Consider the following 24,150-nt stretch of genomic DNA (forward strand, 5'->3'; position numbering starts at 1 on the left):
GAGACGTGACGTTCCACGTCCCCAAAGCCAGCTTCTGCCGCCCGGGTCTGGTCCGTCGAGACCCTCTGCCTTCACTGCCACCCTTCTGGCAGCGCACCCGACCCCATCACTGTTTCACGTAGGTGGTGGGCCCGCGGGACGGAGAAGCGGAGGTGTTGCCCACGTTGCCTTTTCGGGCTCCGTGGCAAGCCCAGCTTTTCTCTATTTTGAATAACAGTTTGAATTTAGCATTCATAGTGACCTTTGAAATAAGATGAAGGTTTTGCAAAAGTGTATCATTCTCTAAAGCTAACCCAGTTAATTGTTTTTAGCTGATGATGCGGCGCTGCCCTCACATTGGGATGACATGAAAGATGATCTCATCGAACTGTTTCCTGTTGCTGTGGGATCCCAGGAATACACCGACGTGGAGACAGAGCTAACAAACACCGGCCTCACGCCCAACATCATTAGCGTATGTTCAATATCTGATCTTCATAAATATGCAGCGACACCTTGAGACTGTATCTTTACTCACTGCAGATTTATTAGTCGTTTAACCCTGAATTGAATTTTTATATTATCCCACAATTAAATTGTCTTGCCAAAACAAATCAATGGCTACTTTGAATGGCCTTTGCATTTTGGACAATAACATGCTGAATATTAATTATAATAATAATTTATAAAGTGCTTTTCCTGGTGCTCAAAGCGCTTAAGACAAGAGCTGGACAACATATATATATATTTATTTTAACATATAATAATAATAATAATAATAATACATTCATTCTTATTTTAACATATGTAATGATCATAAATTATTATTAAAGACAGTCTTACTTCATAATAATAATAATAATAATAATAATAATAATAATAATAATATTTATGAGATAATACTTTGATAATTATTTCCCTCTAAATATGTCACAATATTTACTAAATTAGACTAAATCCAATATATTTTCATTGACTAAAAGTGTTTAAATGTTTTAATAGAAATATTTGAAATGCTAAATCCCTGCTAAATGTACTGATACAAAAGATTCTTTAATATGTTAAAGTTGTAACTCAGCGCTCTCTGTCTCTTACGTGTTGTGTTCTTACTGGCTTTGTCAGATTGAACGAGTCCAGAACACCACACTGTGGAAGAGCTACCAGCTGTTAAAGAAACAGCTGGATGTGAAGAACAAACACAACAACAACGAGAGGAAGCTCTTCCACGGCACTGGAGCCAACTCCATCGATCTCATCAACAAACGAGGCTTCAACCGCAGCTACGCCGGAACACATGGTAACCAAAGAGTCATGAGAACACTTTCTGCACATTCACAAGGGAAAATAAAATACTGCATGGGAGGGAAGATCTAAATATTCAGTTCGACCTTTGGCTGAAAGACAACACTTCTTTAAATACTGTATGTAAAATACTGTAGTATTACTTAATCCTCTGTATTTATTCGACAGCTGTATTTGTGAGTCATTATTCAGATTAAGATGTTTAAGATAATTAATTAAAGCTCCAAATTAGAGTATATTGTTAAACACTAAACCACGGGTTGCCCACTTTCTGGCTAGCCCCAGTGGAGGAAGTAGGGCTGCCCTCGACTAAAGATTTTTCTAGTCCACCAATAGTCTTCAATTCAAGCGATTAGTCGACTAATCGTTGCACGTTTATGATACGTGATGATTTTAGCAAAATATACAACAACATTTCGAGATAAAAGTAAATGTTATGCATGTGCTACTCTAATATTTATACATTTAGCTCTTTGGGCCTCAACCTCAAACTCGTTATTTTAATGAGACCGTCTGAAGAGAAATCAAACTTTGGTGGAACTGTTAAAGCTTGTAACGTCGCCTCAACTAGACACGCTTTATTAAGAGGTCACAACTTTAATAAAGGGTTTTATTTAAGGGATGTTTTGTTCATAAGGAACTATAGCTTAATATCGAGTAAAGGGAAATACTTAAAGGAGACCTATCATGCTATATTTAAATGATACAGTGTATGACCATACCTATATAAGGTATATTTATACATTTTATTTTTCAAAATACCAAACAGATCATTTTTTAGCCATGCCTCGTTTCGCTAATTTTCGCTCTATTCCAAGCCTGTCTTTGAAAATTCTGAGCAGCAGCTGACCACGCCCCCCTGCAGAGGGGGGCATGAGCCGGCAAGAGTCACGTTACCATGTTTGCTGTGATTACGAGTGTGGAATAAACATGTCATCTCAGAGCAATGCATGTGTTCAAGCATATTATCACTTGATCCAGAAACTGACCCTGAAGCAGCGGAGGTTTTGGTGGAGGTGCAAACATCTCGGTTGCAGCTGGACGTTTCTGAATGGCTAGTTGACAACATGCTTGTCAACCCTCCCAATTTTCGCGGGAGACTCCCGATTTCATTGCCCTCTCCCGGTTTCCTCCCGGGGTCATATTTCTCCCGCGTTTCTCCCGATTTCTGACAAAATCAGATTTAGACACGACTGTTTCCACTCGGACTTTAATAGAGCTACACCATTGTTTGGTTTCCATGGTAACACGTTTCTTTAGTAGCGCGCGCAACTCAAAGTCTGAGAAGGTGAGGCAGATATTCACAGAAAACAGAACAAGAATCAACAACTGCTCTACTCTCTGCTCACTCCTTTCCTGTAAAATACAGGTCCAGCCCACACATATGCTCCATCAAGGACGGTGCTACAGGCCGCAAGGCAATGCACTTACAACTACAATAATAATAATAATAATAATGCATTTTATTTATATAGCGCTTTTCACGACTCAAAGACGCTTTACAATATGAGGGAGGGTAGACAAACAAGGACAGGCAAACAAGTAAGTATAGTAAAATAAATAAAAGGCAGTCAAGAGGAAATTGATTGAGAGGAGGGGGGCTTATGGGTAGGCAGAGTTGAAAAGATGTGTTTTGAGGCGGGACTGAAAGACTGTGAGGGACTCAGAGTCACGGAGATCTTGGGGGAGGGAATTCCAGAGCCTAGGAGCTGCCACTGAGAAGGCTCTGTCCCCAAAGCTGCAGAGTGTGGATGTGGGAATGGATAGGAGTCCGGCTGCGGTGGATCTGAGGGACCGTGGGGTTGATAAGGAGTGAGAAGGTTTGTGAGATAAGGGGGGGCCAAATGGTGGAGTGCTTTGTAGGTGAGGACCATCATTTTGTAATTGATGCGATGGGAGACAGGAAGCCAGTGGAGCTCTTTGAGGACTGGGCTGATGTGATGCCATGATTTGGTATGTGTGAGGAGACGTGCAGCTGCATTTTGAACCCGTTGGAGTCTGTTGAGGGATGTAGTGCTGATGCCGTAAAGAAGTGAGTTGCAGTAGTCAAGGCGGGAGGAAATGAAGGCATGGATTAGTCGTTCGGCTGTGGGGCGGGTGAGAGAGGGTAGGATTTTTGCAATATTGCGGAGGTGGAAAAATGAGGTTTTGACTGTTTGGCGGATGTGAGGTTCGAGGGAGAGGGTGGGGTCAAAGATTACGCCAAGGTTGCGTGCCTGATTGGAGGGGGAAACAATGGTGCCATCGATGGTGAGTGTTATGTTAGTGACCTTGCTGAGGGTGGATTTGGAGCCAATTAGGAGGAGTTCTATTTTGTTGCTGTTCAGTTTGAGGAGGTTATGTTGCATCCAAGTTTTAATAGCTGTCAGACAGGAATCGATGTGGGTAAGGGGTGGGTTATGGAGGGATTTGGTGCTGAGGTAGATCTGAGTGTCATCAGCATAGCAGTGGAAGTCCAGGTTGAAGTGGCGGAGTATCTGACCGAGGGGCAGGATGTAAATGATGAAGAGGAGGGGTCCAAGTACTGATCCTTGAGGAACACCTTGGGTGACTGAAGCTGTGGCAGAGGAGTGGTTGGGGAGGGAGATGAAGTGGGATCGTTCAGTGAGGTAGGACTGGAGCCATCTGAGTGCAATACCTTCAATACCAATGTCCCTGAGTCGGGTGAGCAGGATGTTGTGGCTCACAGTATCGAAGGCTGCACTCAGGTCGAGGAGGATGAGAATATTGAGGGAACCAGTGTCAGCAGAGGTGAGGAGGTCATTGAGGACTTTGACGAGTGCAGTTTCTGTACTGTGGTGAGGACGAAATCCAGACTGAAGGGGTTCATAAAGCTGGTTGGTTTGGAGATGGCAGTGAATTTGATTGGCTACAATGCGTTCAAGAGTTTTTGAGAGGAATGGTAGGTTGGAGATGGGGCGGTAATTAGTGAGGGAGGAGGGATCAAGACCAGGTTTTTTGAGGATTGGAGTAACGGCAGCAGTTTTGAAGGCAGAGGGGACGGTTCCATGGGACAGCGAGGAGTTGAAAAGGTTAGCAAGATAGGGGCAGAGGACGGGGAGGCAGGACTTCAGGAGAGGAGTGGGTAGAGGGTCAAGGGAGCAGGTTGTGGGATTTGAGGAACCGATCAGATGGAGTATTTCAATTGGGGTAACGAGGTTGAACTGGGAAAGGCGGCGCTGGGGAGGAGGAGTCAGGAGGTCAAGGGAGATGGGGGGAGAAATGGTAGCGGTGGAGGTTGGGGGAGATGCTTGTATATCAGATGGAGCTGAGAAGGAGTGGTTAATGGCGTTAATTTTGTCTGCGAAAAACTGGAGGAATGAGCTGCAAGTAGCGGAAGTAGAAGTAGGGAGGTTATCAGCACGAGGTTTGAAGAGCTTGTTAACTGTGGAGAAGAGGGTCGTGGGGTTACGGGAGGGGTCAGTGAAGATGTTGGAGAGGTAGGCAGATTTAGCGGCAATAAGAGCATCTCTGTATGCATTGAGATGGAGTTTGTAGCTTATGTAATGGACTGTGAGGGATGATTTCTTTGAAAGACGTTCAAGTTGGCGGCCTCGCTGCTTCATTTTACGCAGTGCGGGTGTGAACCAGGGTGAGGAGGTCTTGAAAGTAACAGTTTTATTTTTGAGGGGGGCTAAAGTGTTGAGGGAGGTGAGTAGGGTGGAGTTGAGGTGGTTGAGCAGATCGTCAGGTGAGCTGAGGGTTGCGTCCAGGGGGAGATTAGACGATAGCAGTTCAGAGAGATGGTTATGGTCAATGGAATGTAGATTACGGAAGGTGATGTTTCTGGGTGGGCAGGGGTTTCGGGTGGGGGGGGGCAATGTTGAATTGTATGAGTTTGTGGTCGGAGAGGGGAAATGGGCAAGGGTGGAGGTCAATCACTGGGAGGTTGGTAGAGCAGACGAGATCAAGAATGTGTCCTTTCTCATGGGTGGGGAAGGTGACATGTTGGGTGATAGAGAAATTGTCCAGTAGGGTTGTGAATTCGGATGCCAGCTTGCAGGTGGGTGAGTCAATGTGAATGTTGAGGTCACCAAGTAGTAACAGACGTTGAGAGAGGGATGAGGCAAGTGTGAGGAACTCAGTGAAATCGGAGAGGAAGGAGGGATGAGGTTTAGGAGGCCGGTAGATGAGGATGACTGTCAGTGAGGGAGGGGCTTTGAAGGCAATGAATTCAAAGGATGATACTGAGGGGAGGGTTAGTTCTGTGATCTGGATGTTCTGATTGTGGATTACAGCAGGGCCGCCACCACGGCGGGAGGGGCGGGGTTTAGTGATGTAATTAAAGCCAGGGGGGGATGTTTGGTTGAGGGAGAAGAAGTCATCGGGCTGTTGCCAGGTTTCGGTGAGCAGAAGGAAATCAAGGGATTTTTCCAAGATTAGTTCATGGAGGATGAGGGCTTTCTTGTTGAGTGATCGGATGTTAAGGAGGGCAATATTAGTTGAGTGGGAGGGGCGTGGTATGGTCACAGGCTGAAGAGGTGAGAGGTTGTCCAGGTTGACAGTGCGGGGAGGAATGTGAGATGGGGGGGAGGAGCGGAGAGGAGGTGGAAGGAAGTGTGTTATTATCAGTTTTTGGTGGTTGAGGGCGGTGGAATCCACTCCAGGTATTTGGGCCAGCTCTGAGCAGAGGGCAGTGGAATCCACTCCAGGTATTTGGGCCAGCTCTGAGCAGAGGGCAGTGGAATCCACTCCAGGTATTTGGGCCAGCTCTGAGCAAAGGGCAGTGGAATCCACTCCAGGTATTTGGGCCAGCTCTGAGCAGAGGGCAGTGGGATCCACTCCAGGTATTTGGGCCAGCTTTGAGCAGAGGGCGGTGGAATCCACTCCAGGTATTTGGGCCAGCTCTGAGCAGAGGGCAGTGGGATCCACTCCAGGAATTTGGACCAGCTCTGAGAAGAGGGCAGTGGAATCCACTCCAGGTTTTTGGTACAGCTGGGATTGTAACGGACCAGTGGTGGGTGTATAATATGGAGTAATAAGTGCGCTCAGATATCATGACAGTTGTGGGACATGGCGGTTAGTCGACCAGATAGATGTTATGGATGATTTTCCGGACTGGGAGTAAACAAATCTGCGTTTGGAACCTCTATGGACATACCTCGGTCTGCGTAGAAGCCCGAGGCAATTGATGACAGACAAGCTTAGAGGAAGCGCAGAAAAGTTGTTGAGATTAAAAAGTTGGGAGACAGAGTATCGTAACATCGTAGTGCCGCGGTAGGATGCTAGCGTTAGCACAGCGCTGGCTATGGTTGTAGACCAGCGGCGCTGAAAGTGGAGCTGTTGGCAGCCGTCAGACAGGATGAGAGGTCAGTTGCAGGCTGTCCTTTACAGCAGATGGGGGGACCGGCAGGAAGAAGAACCAGAGTCAGGGCTCACGGGGAGGGGCAGGACGAAGAATGGGGCTGGTTATTTGATGGATGGAGCAGCGTTAGCAGGTAGGTGTAGCAGGGTAGAGAACCAAGCGTCCGTCAAAAATGGCAATCGGGTGTAACAAATATGTCCAGATCAGAACAAAAAAACAACAGAATAGTTAGCAATCTATAGCAGTAGAAAGTGGTCAGAAACTCTTAGATTAACACAAAGAAAGACGAGATTTTCGGACAGAGAAGCGGCGAACAGTCAGCGCCAGCGTCCTCTCACGCCGAAGGAAGTGATCAACGTTTTACCGTGATATCTTATTTCTACAGTTACTATAACAGTTTGAATACAATAAGCATGTTAATTTCAATCTAACAGCTCCGGCGATCCACTGAGCCTCCATGCTAGCTAAAGCTACACTCATACAATATGTGCCTTTAGCTGACATGCATGTCGCGCCGCAACCTAGCGGTGAGCAAAGAGCTAATCGCCAATCAAGTGAATGCAGTTTAAGTCCTACCTTATTTTTTAATGGAGCAATTCCCAAAACGACGTGATAAAACCTGCCCAAATATTCCATATTCCGTCGCTTTTCAGCTACAGCCATTTCACTGTGTTAATGCAACGGCTAAACCAGTGGTTCTCAAAGTGGGGAGCACGCCCCCCCAGGGGGGCGCAGAGGCATGACAGAGAGACCAGGAGGAAAAAATGTTATTACATTTTTTTCTTTTTTTTTAAATAAATAAATTCATATTTTGAAAAATTATTTTTAATCGAAAATAATATGATACAGTACTATTACGTCTGGGTCTCTGTGTTTCATTAAAGCTCGGCTCTGTGTGTGTGAAGCGAGCCATTTTGTGTGTGTGTGTGCGTGAGAGAGAGAGAGAGCGCACCGGTACCGGAGATCGTTGTTGTTAGCTTCTGGTGCTAGCGAGCTACGCTAACGGATATAAGGAGTTTTTTCAACAACAAAGTGGAGGAGAGTCCTCTCCTGTCAGACTGAGAGGCTCAGTGAACTAAAGGACTCTCTGTTATCTCAGTGGGTCTCAAACGTTTTGGTCACCATTAATGTAAACAATTATTTCCAAGGCACACGTTTATATGATCATTATAGTTATAAAAAAATAAGAGAATAAATGAAAAACAGGTATGAAATACTATATGACATTAAAAAAAGAATAAAGTTTAAAAGGGTGATTTGTAAAATATCCATTAAAAAAAAGTAAATCTGTTTACAGTTCTGTTTCATAGGGGTGTTGAGAGAGGTATCCATAGATCTCTTCATTTTGGTCTCAAAGTGCACCAGATTGATGCTTTTAACTTCAATATTTAAAAACAAATCTTTCCGGGGGCAAGCTATACACACCACACACCACCTATAAAAATAGCGCTTTACCCCTTCTTACACCTATATGCCGCGAGCTGATTATCGAGCCTTCATTGTAACAGTCGCGGGTACACTGTGTATTTGCGTGGGGATTGTTGCAGTAGAAAATTCCACTGTAGCGACCGGTACATTAATGGGAAACCCTAAATGTTTGAGCACCCTCTATGATTTTTTTTTCTCCAAAGGGGGGTCCTGACAGAAAAAGTTTGACAACCACTGGGCTAAACCAAAAGTCAATACATTCTTAAAATACTCTTCTCTCTTCGTCAACTACACAGTGCATTCAAGTGTCATAGAAGACAGGAGGTGGACACATTTACATAGAGCTTTTCCAATATTAACACACCGTTGACCGTGGCATAGTGGAGTGCCCATTGACATCTTCATTATCACAACACCTTTAGATAGAAATCAAGTTTCTTCTCTGTTTTGTTCTGTAGGTGCGGCGTACGGCAATGGTTCCTACTTTGCTGTGAACTCATCGTACTCACAGGGCTACGCTAAACCTGACACCAGGCAGCACAAGCGCATGTACCTGGCTAAGGTCCTGGTGGGAGACTTCACCACGGGAAGAGCCGGCATGATCACCCCCCCCACCAAGAGCTCCAGCAATGCTACAGACCTGTACGACAGTGTGGCAGATAACAACACCAATCCAACCATCTTTGTAGTCTTCAATGACATCCAGGCGTACCCAGAATACCTGATCACATTCGCCTGATCGATGCTATGATCACATTGTGCCACCGTTCTGATAAAAATATACCTCTGTTTTTAGTTTTCTTCTCTGCAACAACTGTTTAATACTTATATAATACATTGCATGTTAACTGAAGGGCTCGTTTCCATTTGCTTTATTGAGATTAAAGTTAGCTAGATGACTATTTTCAAACTGTCATTGCCTTAATCTAACATTTGTCGCAAGGTGTTTGTTTCTCTGTAATGTAATTTTGAATTGGTAACAAATGTCATCTTTGTGTAATTCACAGAAAGATCTAGAGAAAGTTTTCATGTAAGATTTCTTTGGACATTTTTTACTGAGATAACACATGTATTGTTTTATATGACAGGAAATGTGAATCTTCAAAGTAAGGCCACATTCAAAGTTAAAACTTGCTTAAAGGTAGGGTAGGTAAGAATGGAGAAACCAGCTTGAGTGCGCTAGAATTTGAAAATACACAACCAAAAAAAATCTGCCACTTCCTTCAGACTTCCTTACAGAGCCCCTCCTCCAACACACATGAACGCGCACATGACCAATGAAGGCACGAGATACGTTTGTGCACGAGATGGAAGGCTGGCAGGCAGGTGGGCCATCCAGTTATTTTAGCCGGGCCGGCTCAGATGATTGGTCGTGCTTTTACAGCGCCACGGCTTCCAGAGATGAAATATTTGTATATATTTATTGTCAAAGAATTTAATATACTAATATACATTGCTATCGGGATGTTAAGAGCATTCCATGGAATATAACAAATTGTTCTGAAGGGAATTAACCACCCTACCTTTAAGTCAATTCACATTTTAATAGATACATTTAAAGGTGGGGTATGTCATTTATTTCAGAAACACTTTGTTATATTCCAACATCCCGATAGCAATGAATATATTAACTGCTTTGACAATAAATACATTTCCAAAAATTCTTCTGTGGAAGCCGTAGTACTGTAAAAAGCACGACCAATCATCTGAGCCGGCCCGGCTAAAATAACTTGATGGCCTACCTTCCTGTCAGCCTTCCACCTGTGCACAAATTAATCTCGTGCCCTCATTGGTCATGTACGCGTTCGTGTGTTGGAGGAGGGGCTCTGTAAGGAAGTGGCAGATTTTTTTTCCGGTTTTACTTTCAAATTCTAGCGCACTCGAGCTGGTTTCTCCAAAATTACATACCTCACCTTTAAGCAAGTTTTAACTTTGAATGTGGCCTTACTTTGAAGATAGTTATTTTGGTCCCACACTTTTTCACCGATATTAGCATTTAGCTCAAAGTGCCACTATGTCTTAGAGGGCTACAGTTTAGCATACATGACAATATCTAGTCATATTTTTTAAATAATTTACTCAAACAACATAATATAGCATAGAAAATTGTTAACAACACCTATACACATTTAAAGAGAAGTGGAATACTTGATGTGCATTTAATAGAGTTCTATCTACATAAATCCTATTTTCTATGGATTATACTGTCCTCTGCTGGGAGTCTCTGGACATTAAAATGATTTGGACCAAATCTGAGGTGTGTTTCTGGGACTTGAATATGATTGTTGGAGCACAACATCGGAAATAGAAAAAGGTCAAACACACACTGATTAATATTATTTTTATCTACAGATTTGTTTCAAACAAAGCAGAGACAGTCACTTTATTCGTCAGAATTCTTAAACAATTAACTTTTCACAACTTATTATCATCTCATATTACAGATTCTTGTTTGCGTTCACTAGTTTGGTTTCAATGTCAGAATGAAAAAACAGGACTTCTGTGGAATAAGTCAAATAAGAGCTTGAAAAGTTCTGGACAGTTCCAAACTAATTTGAAACCATGTATTTATTTCCAGGAAACAGATGCAAGTTGTGGGAAAATAATGTAATACTTAGGGCTTCTTCAAAATCCTTGGAGAGTTTCATCTCCTGTACCTGGTTTAAAAGGAAGCCGTGTGTCCAAATGCACAAAGAAGAAAACATAAAATCCATAAGAGGAACCATGAGGAGCAGATATCTGCGATCAGTAATCCTTACAGGCTGCGCTTTAGTCCTTGAAACTTAAGATGAAAATCCTTTGAGAAGATCCAGAGATCCAGTTCTGCCATTCCTGAATTTTTAAAATCACAGTTTTTATCCAGCACGAGTAAACCATTGTGCTGACGGACATTTATTGAAATGAAAAAATGTAAGGATAATCAGTCCGGTCAGCAAACTTAAACAACACTTAGGTGGCAAACCAACTCACCTGAAGGAACGAGAGCTAGAAAAACACTGACGGGATTATTGGGGTGGGGTGGGGGGTGGGGGTGGGGGGGGGTGGGATGAGTCTTTGGATGAAGCAGGTTTCCTGTTTATTTTCTCCTGATTTGCCCTCATGTTAAACCTTGTCCAGAGCAACTCACAGTGTTTACGCAAGAAACGTCTCTCGATTGTCCGCCATTTTAGTCTTTGACATCATCAGTCCATAGTTTTGGTTCTGTTCTGTTGAAGCGTGCAGGGCCAGTGTAACAAGTAGAGAAGGAGTTGGTCAGTTCAGCTTTAGTCCGGTTCATCTCCGACAACACAAGAGCATGTTTAGCTCTTCAGTTCATCGTCTCTCCTCAGACAGGAAACGGTGACATTTCACTGAGGTCATGATCACACAGGGTGTCTCCGATAAGCCTGAGGCGTTCAAGTTCTTTAGGTAGGTTAACCTGAACGGTCCTCTTCCATCTCGCCTCTCAGGTGTTTGTTTCATTTGACCTTGAGCTCAGGTTGCATTAAAGTAGCGATAAACAATTGTTTTTCCCACAGTAACGTTCATTATGGAGGAAACCATGATTGCGCAAAATATTTGATACAGAATAACAACCATTTGCTTTTGGATTGTTTCCATATAAGCCTAGCTTTCACTTTGTAACTCTGGCTGCCACTGGGAAATTCAAGGATCCATATACGGCAGAAATAAGGGAATCAATCTTTGAGTAACAAAAACAGGAAGAAGATCGCAATTTTGTTTCTCCTGTGGCGTTCCCAAGTTTCAAAAGTAAAGTCCCCAAGGTAGCGCAAGTGGTGGACGTCGTTACATCTTAAGAAACTTTAGGATATAATAAAGCCTCGATGACGAGGGAGGCAAAGAGGGATACAAAACTAAGTTAAAGAAGATGGAGAGAGCTCCCACTCTTCAGATGTTTAAGTTTGCATTTTACTAGATAAGTGTGAAACAAAACTGCCTTCTGATTATTACTAAGGGCATTTTTTCAGCACCATTCTAATAGCACCAACATCTGCGTTTCTAGGTCAAAACGGTCTTATGAAACGATAATACCACTTGAAAAGTCTAAGAGCAGAAATGTTGTCTCTAGCCAGTTTAAAGCGATTCCTAAGAACAACTTCATTCAATTGTATAATTTTCGTTAATCAAACAACGTTTCTTTAGATTTGGAATGACAGAGAGCATTGATGAACGTCTGTCTTTTACTCAAACGCCCCTCATCTGATGTCCCATGGGTCATCTCTGATGAAGGTAAATTGCATTTAATGTTGATCTCCGGCACCGAATCATTAAAGTAATTAAAACATTTGTGTTAATTTAAGGGAGAAACCTGGTGTCTTGAAGTCTTTTTCCTCAGGAAGTTAAAGCTCTCATTGATGACTTTCACAGTAAAATATTCATTTTAAATTGTTCACCATTCCTACAGGATGTAACAAAGCATTTCACTTCACACAAAGCTTCATCTTCAGTGTACTGGATTGTACACTTTCATTGGCCCACTGAGGTCTGCAGCACCAGGACGCTGTTGTGCCAAGCGGTAAACGCGTCATGTGGTCAGGTTCTGGTTCTGCAGCTACGGTGACGTGTGGATGAAGAGTCCCGCAGGCGGGTCACCGTCTCTGCTGGCTGTAGACGGGGAAGGCCAGCGTGACGTTGAGCGAGTCGTTGTGCTGGACCAGCGAGGTGTGCTGGTAGTGCAGCACCAGCTCCTTCAGGGAGCCGTACAGGTTGTAGGGCTCGGCGAAACCAAAGCCGGTGCCCGTCTTGTTGATGACGCAGTGCTTCACCTCGCCCTCCGTCCTGAGGGACACAGAGATGAAGTTAATTGAAGATGCGTGTGTGTTCAATCCAACTTCAAAACACTTCATTGCGTAGAAACAGATTTTAGGTTGGGTTTGGCATTAGTGACATTAAAAGAACCATGTCCAACGGATCAGATAACATATAAACAAACGTGGGACTGGGTTAGCAGGTGCATATAAGCAGGTAAATAAAGTCAATAGAAATAGGTAAAAAAAAAAAAAAAAAGAGTAGGCAGTTAAAAAGACCGGTAAATTGAATAGAAATTGAATGCGGACAGTAGAAAGACTGTTATTAAGCAATTAAATAAACATAACAAATAATAAAAGTAAATTAGCAGGTTAATAGAAGTAAATAAGCAGGTGAATAGAAGTAAATAAGCAGGTGAATAGAAGTAAATAAGCAGGTGAATAGAAGTAAATAAGCAGGTGAATAGAAGTAAATAGAAGTAAATAAGCAGGTGAATAGAAGTAAATAAGCAGGTGAATAGAAGTAAATAAGCAGGTGAATAGAAGTAAATAAGCAGGTGAATAGAAGTAAATAAGCAGGTGAATAGAAGTAAATAAGCAGGTGAATAGAAGTAAATAGAAGTAAATAAGCAGGTGAATAGAAGTAAATAAGCAGGTGAATAGAAGTAAATAAGCAGGTGAATAGAAGTAAATAAGCAAATAAGCAGGTGAATAGAAGTAAATAAGCAGGTGAATAGAAGTAAATAAGCAGGTGAATAGAAGTAAATAAGCAGGTGAATAGAAGTAAATAAGCAGGTGAATAGAAGTAAATAGAAGTAAATAAGCAGGTGAATAGAAGTAAATAAGCAGGTGAATAGAAGTAAATAAGCAGGTGAATAGAAGTAAATAAGCAGGTGAATAGAAGTAAATAAGCAGGTGAATAGAAGTAAATAAGCAGGTGAATAGAAGTAAATAGAAGTAAATAAGCAGGTGAATAGAAGTAAATAAGCAGGTGAATAGAAGTAAATAAGCAGGTGAATAGAAGTAAATAGAAGTAAATAAGCAGGTGAATAGAAGTAAATAGAAGTAAATAAGCAGGTGAATAGAAGTAAATAGAAGTAAATAGAAGTAAATAGAAGTAAATAGAAGTAAATAAGCAGATGAATAGACGGCTAAATAGAAGTAAATAAACAGGTGAATAGAAGTAAATAGAAGTAAATAAGCAGGTGAATAGAAGTAAATAAGCAGGTGAATAGAAGTAAATAGAAGTAAATAAGCAGGTGAATAGAAGTAAATAAGCAGGTGAATAGAAGTAAATAGAAGTAAATAAGCAGGTGAATAGAAGTAAATAGAAGTAAATAAGCAGGTGAATAGAAGTAAATAAGCAGGTGAATAGAAGTAAATAGAAGTAAATAAGCAGGTGAATAGAAGTAAATAAGCAGGTGAATAGAAGTAAATAAGCAGGTGAATAGAAGTAAATAGAAGTAAATAAGCAGGTGAATAGAAGTAAATAAGCAGGTGAATAGAAGTAAATAGAAGTAAATAAGCAGGTGAATAGAAGTAAATAAGCAGGTGAATAGAAGTAAATAAGCAGGTGAATAGAAGTAAATAGAAGTAAATAAGCAGGTGAATAGAAGTAAATAAGCAGGTGAATAGAAGTAAATAAGCAGGTGAATAGAAGTAAATAAGCAGGTGAATAGAAGTAAATAAGCAGGTGAATAGAAGTAAATAGAAGTAAATAAGCAGGTGAATAGAAGTAAATAGAAGTAAATAAGCAGGTGAATAGAAGTAAATAGAAGTAAATAAGCAGGTGAATAGAAGTAAATAGAAGTAAATAGAAGTAAATAAGCAGATGAATAGACGGCTAAATAGAAGTAAATAAACAGGTGAATAGAAGTAAATAGAAGTAAATAGAAGTAAATAAGCAGGTGAATAGAAGTAAATAAGCAGGTGAATAGAAGTAAATAGAAGTAAATAAGCAGGTGAATAGAAGTAAATAGAAGTAAATAAGCAGGTGAATAGAAGTGAATAGAAGTAAATAAGCAGGTGAATAGAAGTAAATAAGCAGGTGAATAGAAGTAAATAAGCAGGTGAATAGAAGTAAATAAGCAGGTGAATAGAAGTAAATAGAAGTAAATAAGCAGGTGAATAGAAGTAAATAAGCAGGTGAATAGAAGTAAATAGAAGTAAATAAGCAGGTGAATAGAAGTAAATAGAAGTAAATAAGCAGGTGAATAGAAGTAAATAGAAGTAAATAAGCAGGTGAATAGAAGTAAATAAGCAGGTGAATAGAAGTAAATAGAAGTAAATAAGCAGGTGAATAGAAGTAAATAGAAGTAAATAAGCAGGTGAATAGAAGTAAATAGAAGTAAATAAGCAGGTGAATAGAAGTAAATAGAAGTAAATAAGCAGGTGAATAGAAGTAAATAAGCAGGTGAATAGAAGTAAATAGAAGTAAATAAGCAGGTGAATAGAAGTAAATAGAAGTAAATAAGCAGGTGAATAGAAGTAAATAGAAGTAAATAAGCAGGTGAATAGAAGTAAATAGAAGTAAATAAGCAGGTGAATAGAAGTAAATAGAAGTAAATAAGCAGGTAAATAGAAGTAAATAAGCAGGTGAATAGAAGTAAATAGAAGTAAATAAGCAGGTGAATAGAAGTAAATAGAAGTAAATAAGCAGGTGAATAGAAGTAAATAGAAGTAAATAAGCAGGTGAATAGAAGTAAATAGAAGTAAATAAGCAGGTGAATAGAAGTAAATAGAAGTAAATAAGCAGGTGAATAGAAGTAAATAAGCAGGTGAATAGAAGTAAATAAGCAGGTGAATAGAAGTAAATAAGCAGGTGAATAGAAGTAAATAGAAGTAAATAAGCAGGTGAATAGAAGTAAATAGAAGTAAATAAGCAGGTGAATAGAAGTAAATAGAAGTAAATAAGCAGGTGAATAGAAGTAAATAGAAGTAAATAAGCAGGTGAATAGAAGTAAATAAGCAGGTGAATAGAAGTAAATAGAAGTAAATAAGCAGGTGAATAGAAGTAAATAGAAGTAAATAAGCAGGTGAATAGAAGTAAATAAGCAGGTGAATAGAAGTAAATAGAAGTAAATAAGCAGGTGAATAGAAGTAAATAAGCAGGTGAATAGAAGTAAATAAGCAGGTGAATAGAAGTAAATAGAAGTAAATAAGCAGGTGAATAGAAGTAAATAAGCAGGTGAATAGAAGTAAATAAGCAGGTGAATAGAAGTAAATAGAAGTAAATAAGCAGGTGAATAGAAGTAAATAGAAGTAAATAAGCAGGTGAATAGAAGTAAATAGAAGTAAATAAGCAGGTGAATAGAAGTAAATAGAAGTAAATAGAAGTAAATAAGCAGATGAATAGACGGCTAAATAGAAGTAAATAAACAGGTGAATAGAAGTAAATAGAAGTAAATAAGCAGGTGAATAGAAGTAAATAGAAGTAAATAAGCAGGTAAATAGAAGTAAATAGAAGTAAATAAGCAGGTGAATAGAAGTAAATAAACAGGTGAATAGAAGTAAATAGAAGTAAATAAGCAGGTAAATAGAAGTAAATAAGCAGGTGAATAGAAGTAAATAGAAGTAAATAAGCAGGTGAATAGAAGTAAATAGAAGTAAATAAGCAGGTGAATAGAAGTGAATAGAAGTAAATAAGCAGGTGAATAGAAGTAAATAAGCAGGTGAATAGAAGTAAATAAGCAGGTGAATAGAAGTAAATAAGCAGGTGAATAGAAGTAAATAGAAGTAAATAGAAGTAAATAAGCAGGTGAATAGAAGTAAATAAGCAGGTGAATAGAAGTAAATAGAAGTAAATAAGCAGGTGAATAGAAGTGAATAGAAGTAAATAAACAGGTGAATAGAAGTGAATAGAAGTAAATAAGCAGGTGAATAGAAGTGAATAGAAGTAAATAAACAGGTGAATAGAAGTAAATAGAAGTAAATAAGCAGGTGAATAGAAGTGAATAGAAGTAAATAAACAGGTGAATAGAAGTAAATAGAAGTAAATAAGCAGGTGAATAGAAGTGAATAGAAGTAAATAAACAGGTGAATAGAAGTGAATAGAAGTAAATAAGCAGGTGAATAGTAAATAAGCAGGTGAATAGAAGTAAATAAGCAGGTGAATAGAAGTAAATAAGCAGGTGAATAGAAGTAAATAAGCAGGTGAATAGAAGTAAATAGAAGTAAATAAGCAGGTGAATAGAAGTAAATAGAAGTAAATAGAAGTAAATAAGCAGGTGAATAGAAGTAAATAGAAGTAAATAAGCAGGTGAATAGAAGTAAATAGAAGTAAATAAGCAGGTGAATAGAAGTAAATAAGCAGGTGAATAGAAGTAAATAGAAGTAAATAAGCAGGTGAATAGAAGTAAATAGAAGTAAATAAGCAGGTGAATAGAAGTAAATAGAAGTAAATAAGCAGGTGAATAGAAGTAAATAGAAGTAAATAGAAGTAAATAAGCAGGTGAATAGAAGTAAATAGAAGTAAATAAGCAGGTGAATAGAAGTAAATAGAAGTAAATAAGCAGGTGAATAGAAGTAAATAGAAGTAAATAGAAGTAAATAAGCAGGTGAATAGAAGTAAATAGAAGTAAATAAGCAGGTGAATATAAGTAAATAGAAGTAAATAAGCAGGTGAATAGAAGTAAATAAGCAGGTGAATAGAAGTAAATAGAAGTAAATAAGCAGGTGAATAGAAGTAAATAGAAGTAAATAAGCAGGTGAATAGAAGTAAATAGAAGTAAATAAGCAGGTGAATAGAAGTAAATAGAAGTAAATAAGCAGGTGAATAGAAGTAAATAGAAGTAAATAAGCAGGTGAATAGAAGTAAATAAGCAGGTGAATAGAAGTAAATAGAAGTAAATAAGCAGGTGAAGAGAAGTAAATAGAAGTAAATAAGCAGGTGAATAGAAGTAAATAGAAGTAAATAAGCAGGTGAATAGAAGTAAATAGAAGTAAATAAGCAGGTAAATAGAAGTAAATAAGCAGGTGAATAGAAGTAAATAGAAGTAAATAAGCAGGTGAATAGAAGTAAATAGAAGTAAATAAGCAGGTGAATAGAAGTAAATAAGCAGGTAAATAGAAGTAAATAAGCAGGTGAATAGAAGTAAATAGAAGTAAATAAGCAGGTGAATAGAAGTAAATAGAAGTAAATAAGCAGGTGAATAGAAGTAAATAGAAGTAAATAAGCAGGTGAATAGAAGTAAATAGAAGTAAATAAGCAGGTGAATAGAAGGTCTCTTACACCACAGAGCAGGCGTAGCAGCCCGGCTTGCTGCTGTCTCGGACGAGGAAGGATCCGTCTCTCTTCCCGCGCAGCAGAGACTCGGCCTGGATGCGGTTGATGTTTCCGAGACGCCACAGACGCTCGTCATGGTGAGGAAGGTCCTCCTCATCCTCCACCATGCTGTACTCACTGAGGGAGGGAGGGGGGGGGATAGGTTAGCAGGGCATGAAACGAGCTAAGGATGGGATGCTAACACAATATCAAGAGATGATTTATCTGGCTGTCGGGATGAAGATTCCAAAATCATTTCTAATGGTTTTTCTAATAAATCGGACCTAAATTACTCTAATATTGCAGTTTCACATTTGCTTTCATTTAAAGACTTACGTATTACACAGTATTACATTTCTACTCACATAACACATCGATTTTACGAATATGCTCACCTTGCCTTGTTTTTGGTTAAGGCAAGGAGGTAAAGATGAAATCATTCCTAAAAAGGGTGTTTAACTAGAGTTTAAGAAGAGGTGTGTGTTGGATAAAACAAGTTGATTTATCAAACTTACTCCTCGGTTGTTTCGTTCTTCAGGCCCAGCCACTCGTTGAGTTTCCTCTGACGAACTCCCTTCTGGGTCAACCACCTGGCAAACACAGTATAATGATATATCAGTTAGTATAAAGACTGTGGGTAGCATTCAGCTATCAAGCGTCTCTGAGCGTGTCTCTCACATGAGGTACTGGTCCCTGGTCTTGCGGAGCTGGATCAGGTCTGGTTTGATGCTGTTCATCTTCTTGTCGATCTCTCTGTAGTCTGCGGCCTGTGTCTTCAGATCCACCTCCAGGTGACGCTTACTGTCCACGATCTCACTGATTCGAGACTTCAGCTTGTCGTAGTTCTCCATGATCCTGTAAAAACATTTTGAAATCATTCAGTTTTTATTACACACAGCGATTCAAAGCCAAAATGCTCTTGTCTTTTGGCTGAGTTCCAGCAGTCAAACGGCCAATAATGCTTTGCTTGTGAATTCAGATTATGAATAAAATGCATTTGTAATATGTCAGATGTTAAGAATCACATTAGTGTAAAGAGGCCCTATTATGCTTTTCCCTTTCCTGTAGTCTTTTGTATAGGCTTTAGTGGGCGCATGTAAATGGTCTGCAAAAGGCTAAAATCCCTGTGTTCCCTCCAGAGGGAGTTTCTCTCCCCCCTCCCCTAACCAATCAGAGCAGACTGGACTCTGGTTTCAGACAGAGGGTGAAAGGAGGTGCTGCAAGCAGTATGAGAAAAATAAAGAGCTTTTTGAACATTAAAGCATGAAGACATGTCCCAGTAGAGACACTACATACTGATATGAAGCTGAACATGAGCATCCTCTATAAGTGTCAATTATACGCATAGTGTTTAGACATATTGTAAACCCCAAATCAAAAGAAAACTAAGCATGTGAGTCGATCTGACGCGACAACACTTATTTAGACTAATTTGACCAGCAGGTGGATTCTTCCTTCAGCCTCTGGTGCCATGGCAACTAGGGCTCATTCACAGTGTGTGTGTGTGTGTACGTGTGTGTGTGTGTGTGTGTGTGTGTGTGTGTGTTTTTGAAAAAAGGTCTCTTCCACAGTTGCCGTGGCAACAGCCCTACCTTTGGATCTCCTTGTCGTTGCCCTCCCGGCGAAACTTCTCGATGTACTCTTTGCTGAAGCGGTCCTGAGTCTGACACTGCTCCTCGAAGATCTTTATGGTCTCATTAAACGCCTCGATGGCCGTCCTCTTCATCTGGATCTCCTGAGGGGAGGAAGAGGAGGAAGAGGAGGGTGTGAGTGTTTTACTGCCTTTGTCGGACATAGCTTCCTCACTACATTCATGTAAAAAGTGATGGAAGGTAAGTACACTCAAGTGAAATATTGAGATACTTTACCTAATGTTTATATTTTATGATTCAGATTAATGATACAAAATATGATCAGCTAATAAATGATATTATTTTTGATTCTTCCTAGGTTTATTTAAAACCATTAAAATGAGCTCCCCCTTTCCACCTGCGACACTACAGTGATCAACAGGTATCAATACTTATAATATTAGAATATAAAACTGGTAGCTCAAATTAGCAATCTGATTGGTTCAAAGCCGTGATTCAATAACCATACCACATACACAACGTCTAGTTATTTGCACTTTCAGTATTACTCCACAAAATGTTGATGTAACTGATGTGTTGTTGCGACAGGGCCACGCCATGGATCTGGTTACAGATGTAAAGTAACAAAGTGAACTAGCTAAAACATTCTATACAATGTGAAACATTAAGGTTACTCTATGTGGAGTGGACTGAGCAGATAGAAATCCACCTGCTAGATGACAAGCTAAACTATGTAAACAAAAAAAGTTGGACAACTTAGCACAGAATATCCAAGAAAGAGAGATTTGCAGCAGAAAAACACTAACACACAAATAATGTAAATAGATTGTTTAATAATGACATCAATATATAAAACTAGCCTGTGATGAAAAAGGACGCTGCGAGAGTACGTTTCATGCAACCACTCCGGATATGCAGGAGGCAGCGAGAGCCTTTCTTATTGTGATTTCTTTGTTATTAAGTTTATTAAGTCTTAAGACAATAAATTGCAAACCTTAATGTGATTATCCCAACAAACCATGCCCTGTGGTGTGCTACTGCTTAAGTATAGTATCTTTTATTCTGAAAGGGCCCATGTTATCTATTGATGTCTAAACATTCTCATTATGGTCTGTAATGAGAACTTTGGTAATACAAAATACATAGTAGAGTAATGTGTTTTATTTATCGTTTTATTCTCTTCTATGAGGAATACATGTAATTAAAAGTCATTTCAAGTGCATCTTACAATGTATAATATTCCCCTTGAATTTATCATTCTTTACAATTTCAATGTTTACTGATAATGGGAGATCATTTAGTTACGTGTGTGCGTGCGTGCAGCTGCTGTTTTGATGTTCTCTAAAATGTGTTTTCTTTATATTGCGCTTATTCCATAAAGTAAAAACAAATATTGTGTGTGTTTGTTACATCGTTGTTGTTTCTTTTAAAGCTGTCAACATTAACGCCTTAACATTCGAGATTAATTTTGCTTAACACTTTTCTTTTTTTGAATGTGCTCATATTAATCACATTACCAAGTTTGACCCAAATGTGCTACTGTGATACCAGTACGGATGTTTACCATGAAATGCATAGCAATGCAAAAGCAGAGGAACTGACACCAGCTACAGGTTCTGCACTGACTGGAGGCCAGTGGACATCAATAAGCAAGGGCACAGCTAATCCCTGACAAATGTTCAGCACTTGTTCTTTAGGTGATGTGAAAATGAAGGAAAGGCACTTTGCTGAACAAAGATATTGGACAGGGTCACCACCGTAGGAACATATAGTGCTTGCAGTATGATAGCAGCAGAGATAATATTCCCTGTGTAGCGCACGTTATACAGAGGGCGATTACACTGGCTTTGCCGATGCTTTAGATAAGTGGCGAGAAATGTTCTGACTTTATGCCAATCATTCAGAAAACTGGATGTTATAATTAAGTAAAAAACCCTCTGATTTCTTTAACCAGTTTGTCATGAATGTCTTTATTGCCACATCACGTGTATTTCTTTTATCTCCCCCCAAAATACAAGTAAATAATGGTATTTTAAACGTGTGATTAATAGTGTTAATAATCTGTACAGTACTGTGTACCTGTGAGGTTCTGGTGTATTCCTCGTACAGTCGGTCGTACTCCCGGTTCTTCTCCTGGTACTGCAGATGATATTCGTGGAGCTTCTTCCCTACGGCTTCAATACTGTCCTCCTTCACCACCTGGTCCTGAACAACAACAACAATAACAACATGTCCAGTCAGACGACTCAATGAGTGAGGAACTATCACAGTCTCAGAGTAGTGACGGTGCACAGACCTGCTGGTGTTTGGACACCGGGTACAGCAGCTTGACGTCCAGTTTGGGGTTGTACTGCGCCAGGGACTCGTGGCGGTAATGGTTGATGAGCTCCACCACGGAGCTGAAGGTCAAAGGGTCGGAGAAGCCGTACTTCCCCTCCCGGTGGAAGATCTTTATCAGCTTGTTGTTGCCTCCTTTCCTGTAGGGGTCAGAGCACATTTTCTACGTCACAACCAACACAGACATGTACTATGTGTTTATCTGTTGTATTACAAGTATCTATGGATATATATATATATTAGGGCCGGGACTTTAACGCGTTAATTAAGATGAATTAATTACACAAAAATTAACGCATTTTAATCGCACTTATTTTTGCACCGCGGAACGTTTCTCACTGGATGAGTTTCAGGGGTACCGATTATACTGGAGCACCAACTAACGTTCATGACTTCAAACAACAACAAACCACAGTGAACAATAGTCAAACATGAACGAACAAGCTGATGAGACCGCTTTGGTTGGCCCCGTGGATGGGACATTTTGTTTTAAAAAACGGACGGATGGAAGCATCGATAAGAGCACGGTTGTTTGCAAATTATGCAAAAAGGAATTTGCATATCACCGCAGCACATCAAGCCTCAAGTATCACCTCAATGCAAAACATATAGCAGCTAGCGTGGAAGCTAGCGTGGACGTTAGCCCGACTCGGAGTACAAGGACCCACACCCAATTTGCGTTGATCAAACAGTGGCCTATGCAACAGAGAGATTTTATTTTTCATCAGGATATTGGAAGAATAGGAGGGATTGAGGTCAATCACTGGCACTTTTTTATTTTATTTTAAATGGTACACTTTATGTTGAACTATTTATTATGTTGTTGGTGCAACTTGCACTTTATGTTGAACTGTTTATTGTTTTGGCCAAGGTTATTGAGAGAGTTGGACTGAAATTGATTAGATTTTTTAAATCAACTGTTGGTAAATCAACAAAGTCTGTTATGGCCTCTGAAGCAACAGAGAGATGTTTTCTAATAGTCAGGGTTTCCAATGTTCTGAATGTACTTGAAAGTATTGTGTTTTACTTAAAAAACAAAGTGTTATAGTTTACAGAAGGTCTACCTACCTATAGGCTAGCTGAATCTCTGAAATGTACTATATTCCTAAATATGCTATTGCTACACTTTATGGCAAAAATTGCACTTTTCTGTTGGTCTTGGTTAAGTACCACCTTGAAAAAAATAAACAATGTTTTGTCGCTTAAGCTTATGTATTCAGTCATTATTCAATGGTATACTAAAATCCATGTGAAAAAAATTGCTTCTCACTGTTCTCAGGTCAAATATTTATATGTGATTAAAAATGCGATTAATTGCGATTAATTAATTACAAAGCCTGTAATTAATTAGATAACAATTTTTAATCGAGTCCCGGCCCTAATATATATATATATATATTTGTATTATTATTATTAATACCTCTGCTGAACTGGTTAGGTTTTGCTTGGTTTGTCAGCAGGATTACGGAAAAACTACAAACCTGATATTTATTTATATAAGTGTTGTGCACAACTTAAATATAGAGAACATAACAGACAGTATATGATATACAGAGAGGAAGAAAACCCACTGGGATAACTGGTTCATGGGTGTCGGGCTTATGAAAAGCGATAACAGAAAAAGGACATCCCCAGTAAAGATATGTATAGGGGCCCAGGGATGAATTATTAAAGACCGTGGTACCGTTAAGCTCCGACGTTAACAGTCTTTTTATCGATACTGGAGACATGTAAAAAATATATGTCATGTGTATTATTGCTACAAAAACATTATATTGCAGTTTTAGTGTCGCCAACTCCGTTTCTAACATGCAAAAAGACTGCAAAATGCGTCGATGATAATTTTTAGTATTTTCGATCTTTCCAATCCAGGAGAGAGATCTCTCTCCCCCGCCTGCTTGCGAGGGGGCGGGGCAGTTTACACACACGCAGCTGCTACATGCAGCAACACACACACACGGAGGAGATGGCGGAGAGAACGCGCTCCGAGGTGTGGTTCAACTTTACCCCTCTCGGTGTGGACAATCCTCGTTACCAAAAGTGCAATAAGAGTTTAGCATGTAAGGGCGGTAACACGAGCAATTTGTCTAAACATTTAGCAAAAGTGCACCACATTCAGACGGAAGAATGCACCGGGTACGACTGTCTTTCTAGTAGCTCTGTAGCCCCGTCCACGAGTAACGTTTCCACGTCAGG

General features: G+C 39.7%; 2 protein-coding genes across 2 annotated transcripts; one reads left to right on the forward strand and one right to left on the reverse strand.

Moving 5' to 3' along the window:
• Nucleotides 1-257: 257 nt before the first annotated feature.
• Nucleotides 258-10,265, forward strand: LOC307027358 (protein mono-ADP-ribosyltransferase PARP15-like). The gene is made up of 3 exons (XM_079695592.1): nucleotides 258-454; nucleotides 1,102-1,276; nucleotides 8,473-10,265. Exons 1-3 carry the CDS (start codon nucleotides 347-349, stop codon nucleotides 8,751-8,753), a joined length of 564 nt encoding a protein of 187 aa, XP_079551718.1. The 5' UTR covers nucleotides 258-346; the 3' UTR covers nucleotides 8,754-10,265.
• A 76-nt stretch (nucleotides 10,266-10,341) lies between these two features.
• Nucleotides 10,342-23,257, reverse strand: LOC307027357 (phosphatidylinositol 3-kinase regulatory subunit alpha-like). The gene is made up of 7 exons (XM_079695591.1): nucleotides 21,914-23,257; nucleotides 21,697-21,822; nucleotides 19,618-19,760; nucleotides 18,704-18,880; nucleotides 18,541-18,615; nucleotides 17,993-18,163; nucleotides 10,342-12,793 (listed from the first exon to the last, which is right to left on the reverse strand). The coding sequence occupies exons 1-7, from the start codon at nucleotides 22,112-22,114 to the stop codon at nucleotides 12,604-12,606; spliced, it is 1,083 nt and encodes a 360-aa protein (XP_079551717.1). The 5' UTR covers nucleotides 22,115-23,257; the 3' UTR covers nucleotides 10,342-12,603.
• Nucleotides 23,258-24,150: the final 893 nt, after the last annotated feature.

The sequence above is a fragment of the Notothenia rossii genome, assembly GCF_949606895.1.
Source record: "Notothenia rossii genome assembly, contig: scaffold_405, whole genome shotgun sequence".
Classification (NCBI taxonomy): domain Eukaryota; kingdom Metazoa; phylum Chordata; class Actinopteri; order Perciformes; family Nototheniidae; genus Notothenia; species Notothenia rossii.

Bases quoted from the DNA above. Each gene is read 5' to 3' on its own strand.
- LOC307027358 (XM_079695592.1), top strand. From the start codon at position 347: ATGAAAGATGATCTCATCGAACTGTTTCCTGTTGCTGTGGGATCCCAG. The intron at 455-1,101 runs GTATGTTCAATA...TGGCTTTGTCAG, and splicing joins TCACGCCCAACATCATTAGC to ATTGAACGAGTCCAGAACAC. The intron at 1,277-8,472 runs GTAACCAAAGAG...TTTGTTCTGTAG, and splicing joins CAGCTACGCCGGAACACATG to GTGCGGCGTACGGCAATGGT.
- LOC307027357 (XM_079695591.1), bottom strand. From the start codon at position 22,114: ATGTGCTCTGACCCCTACAGGAAAGGAGGCAACAACAAGCTGATAAAG. The intron at 19,761-21,696 runs GTACACAGTACT...TCCTCCCCTCAG, and splicing joins AATACACCAGAACCTCACAG to GAGATCCAGATGAAGAGGAC. The intron at 18,616-18,703 runs GTGAGAGACACG...TGTGTTTGCCAG, and splicing joins ACCAGGGACCAGTACCTCAT to GTGGTTGACCCAGAAGGGAG.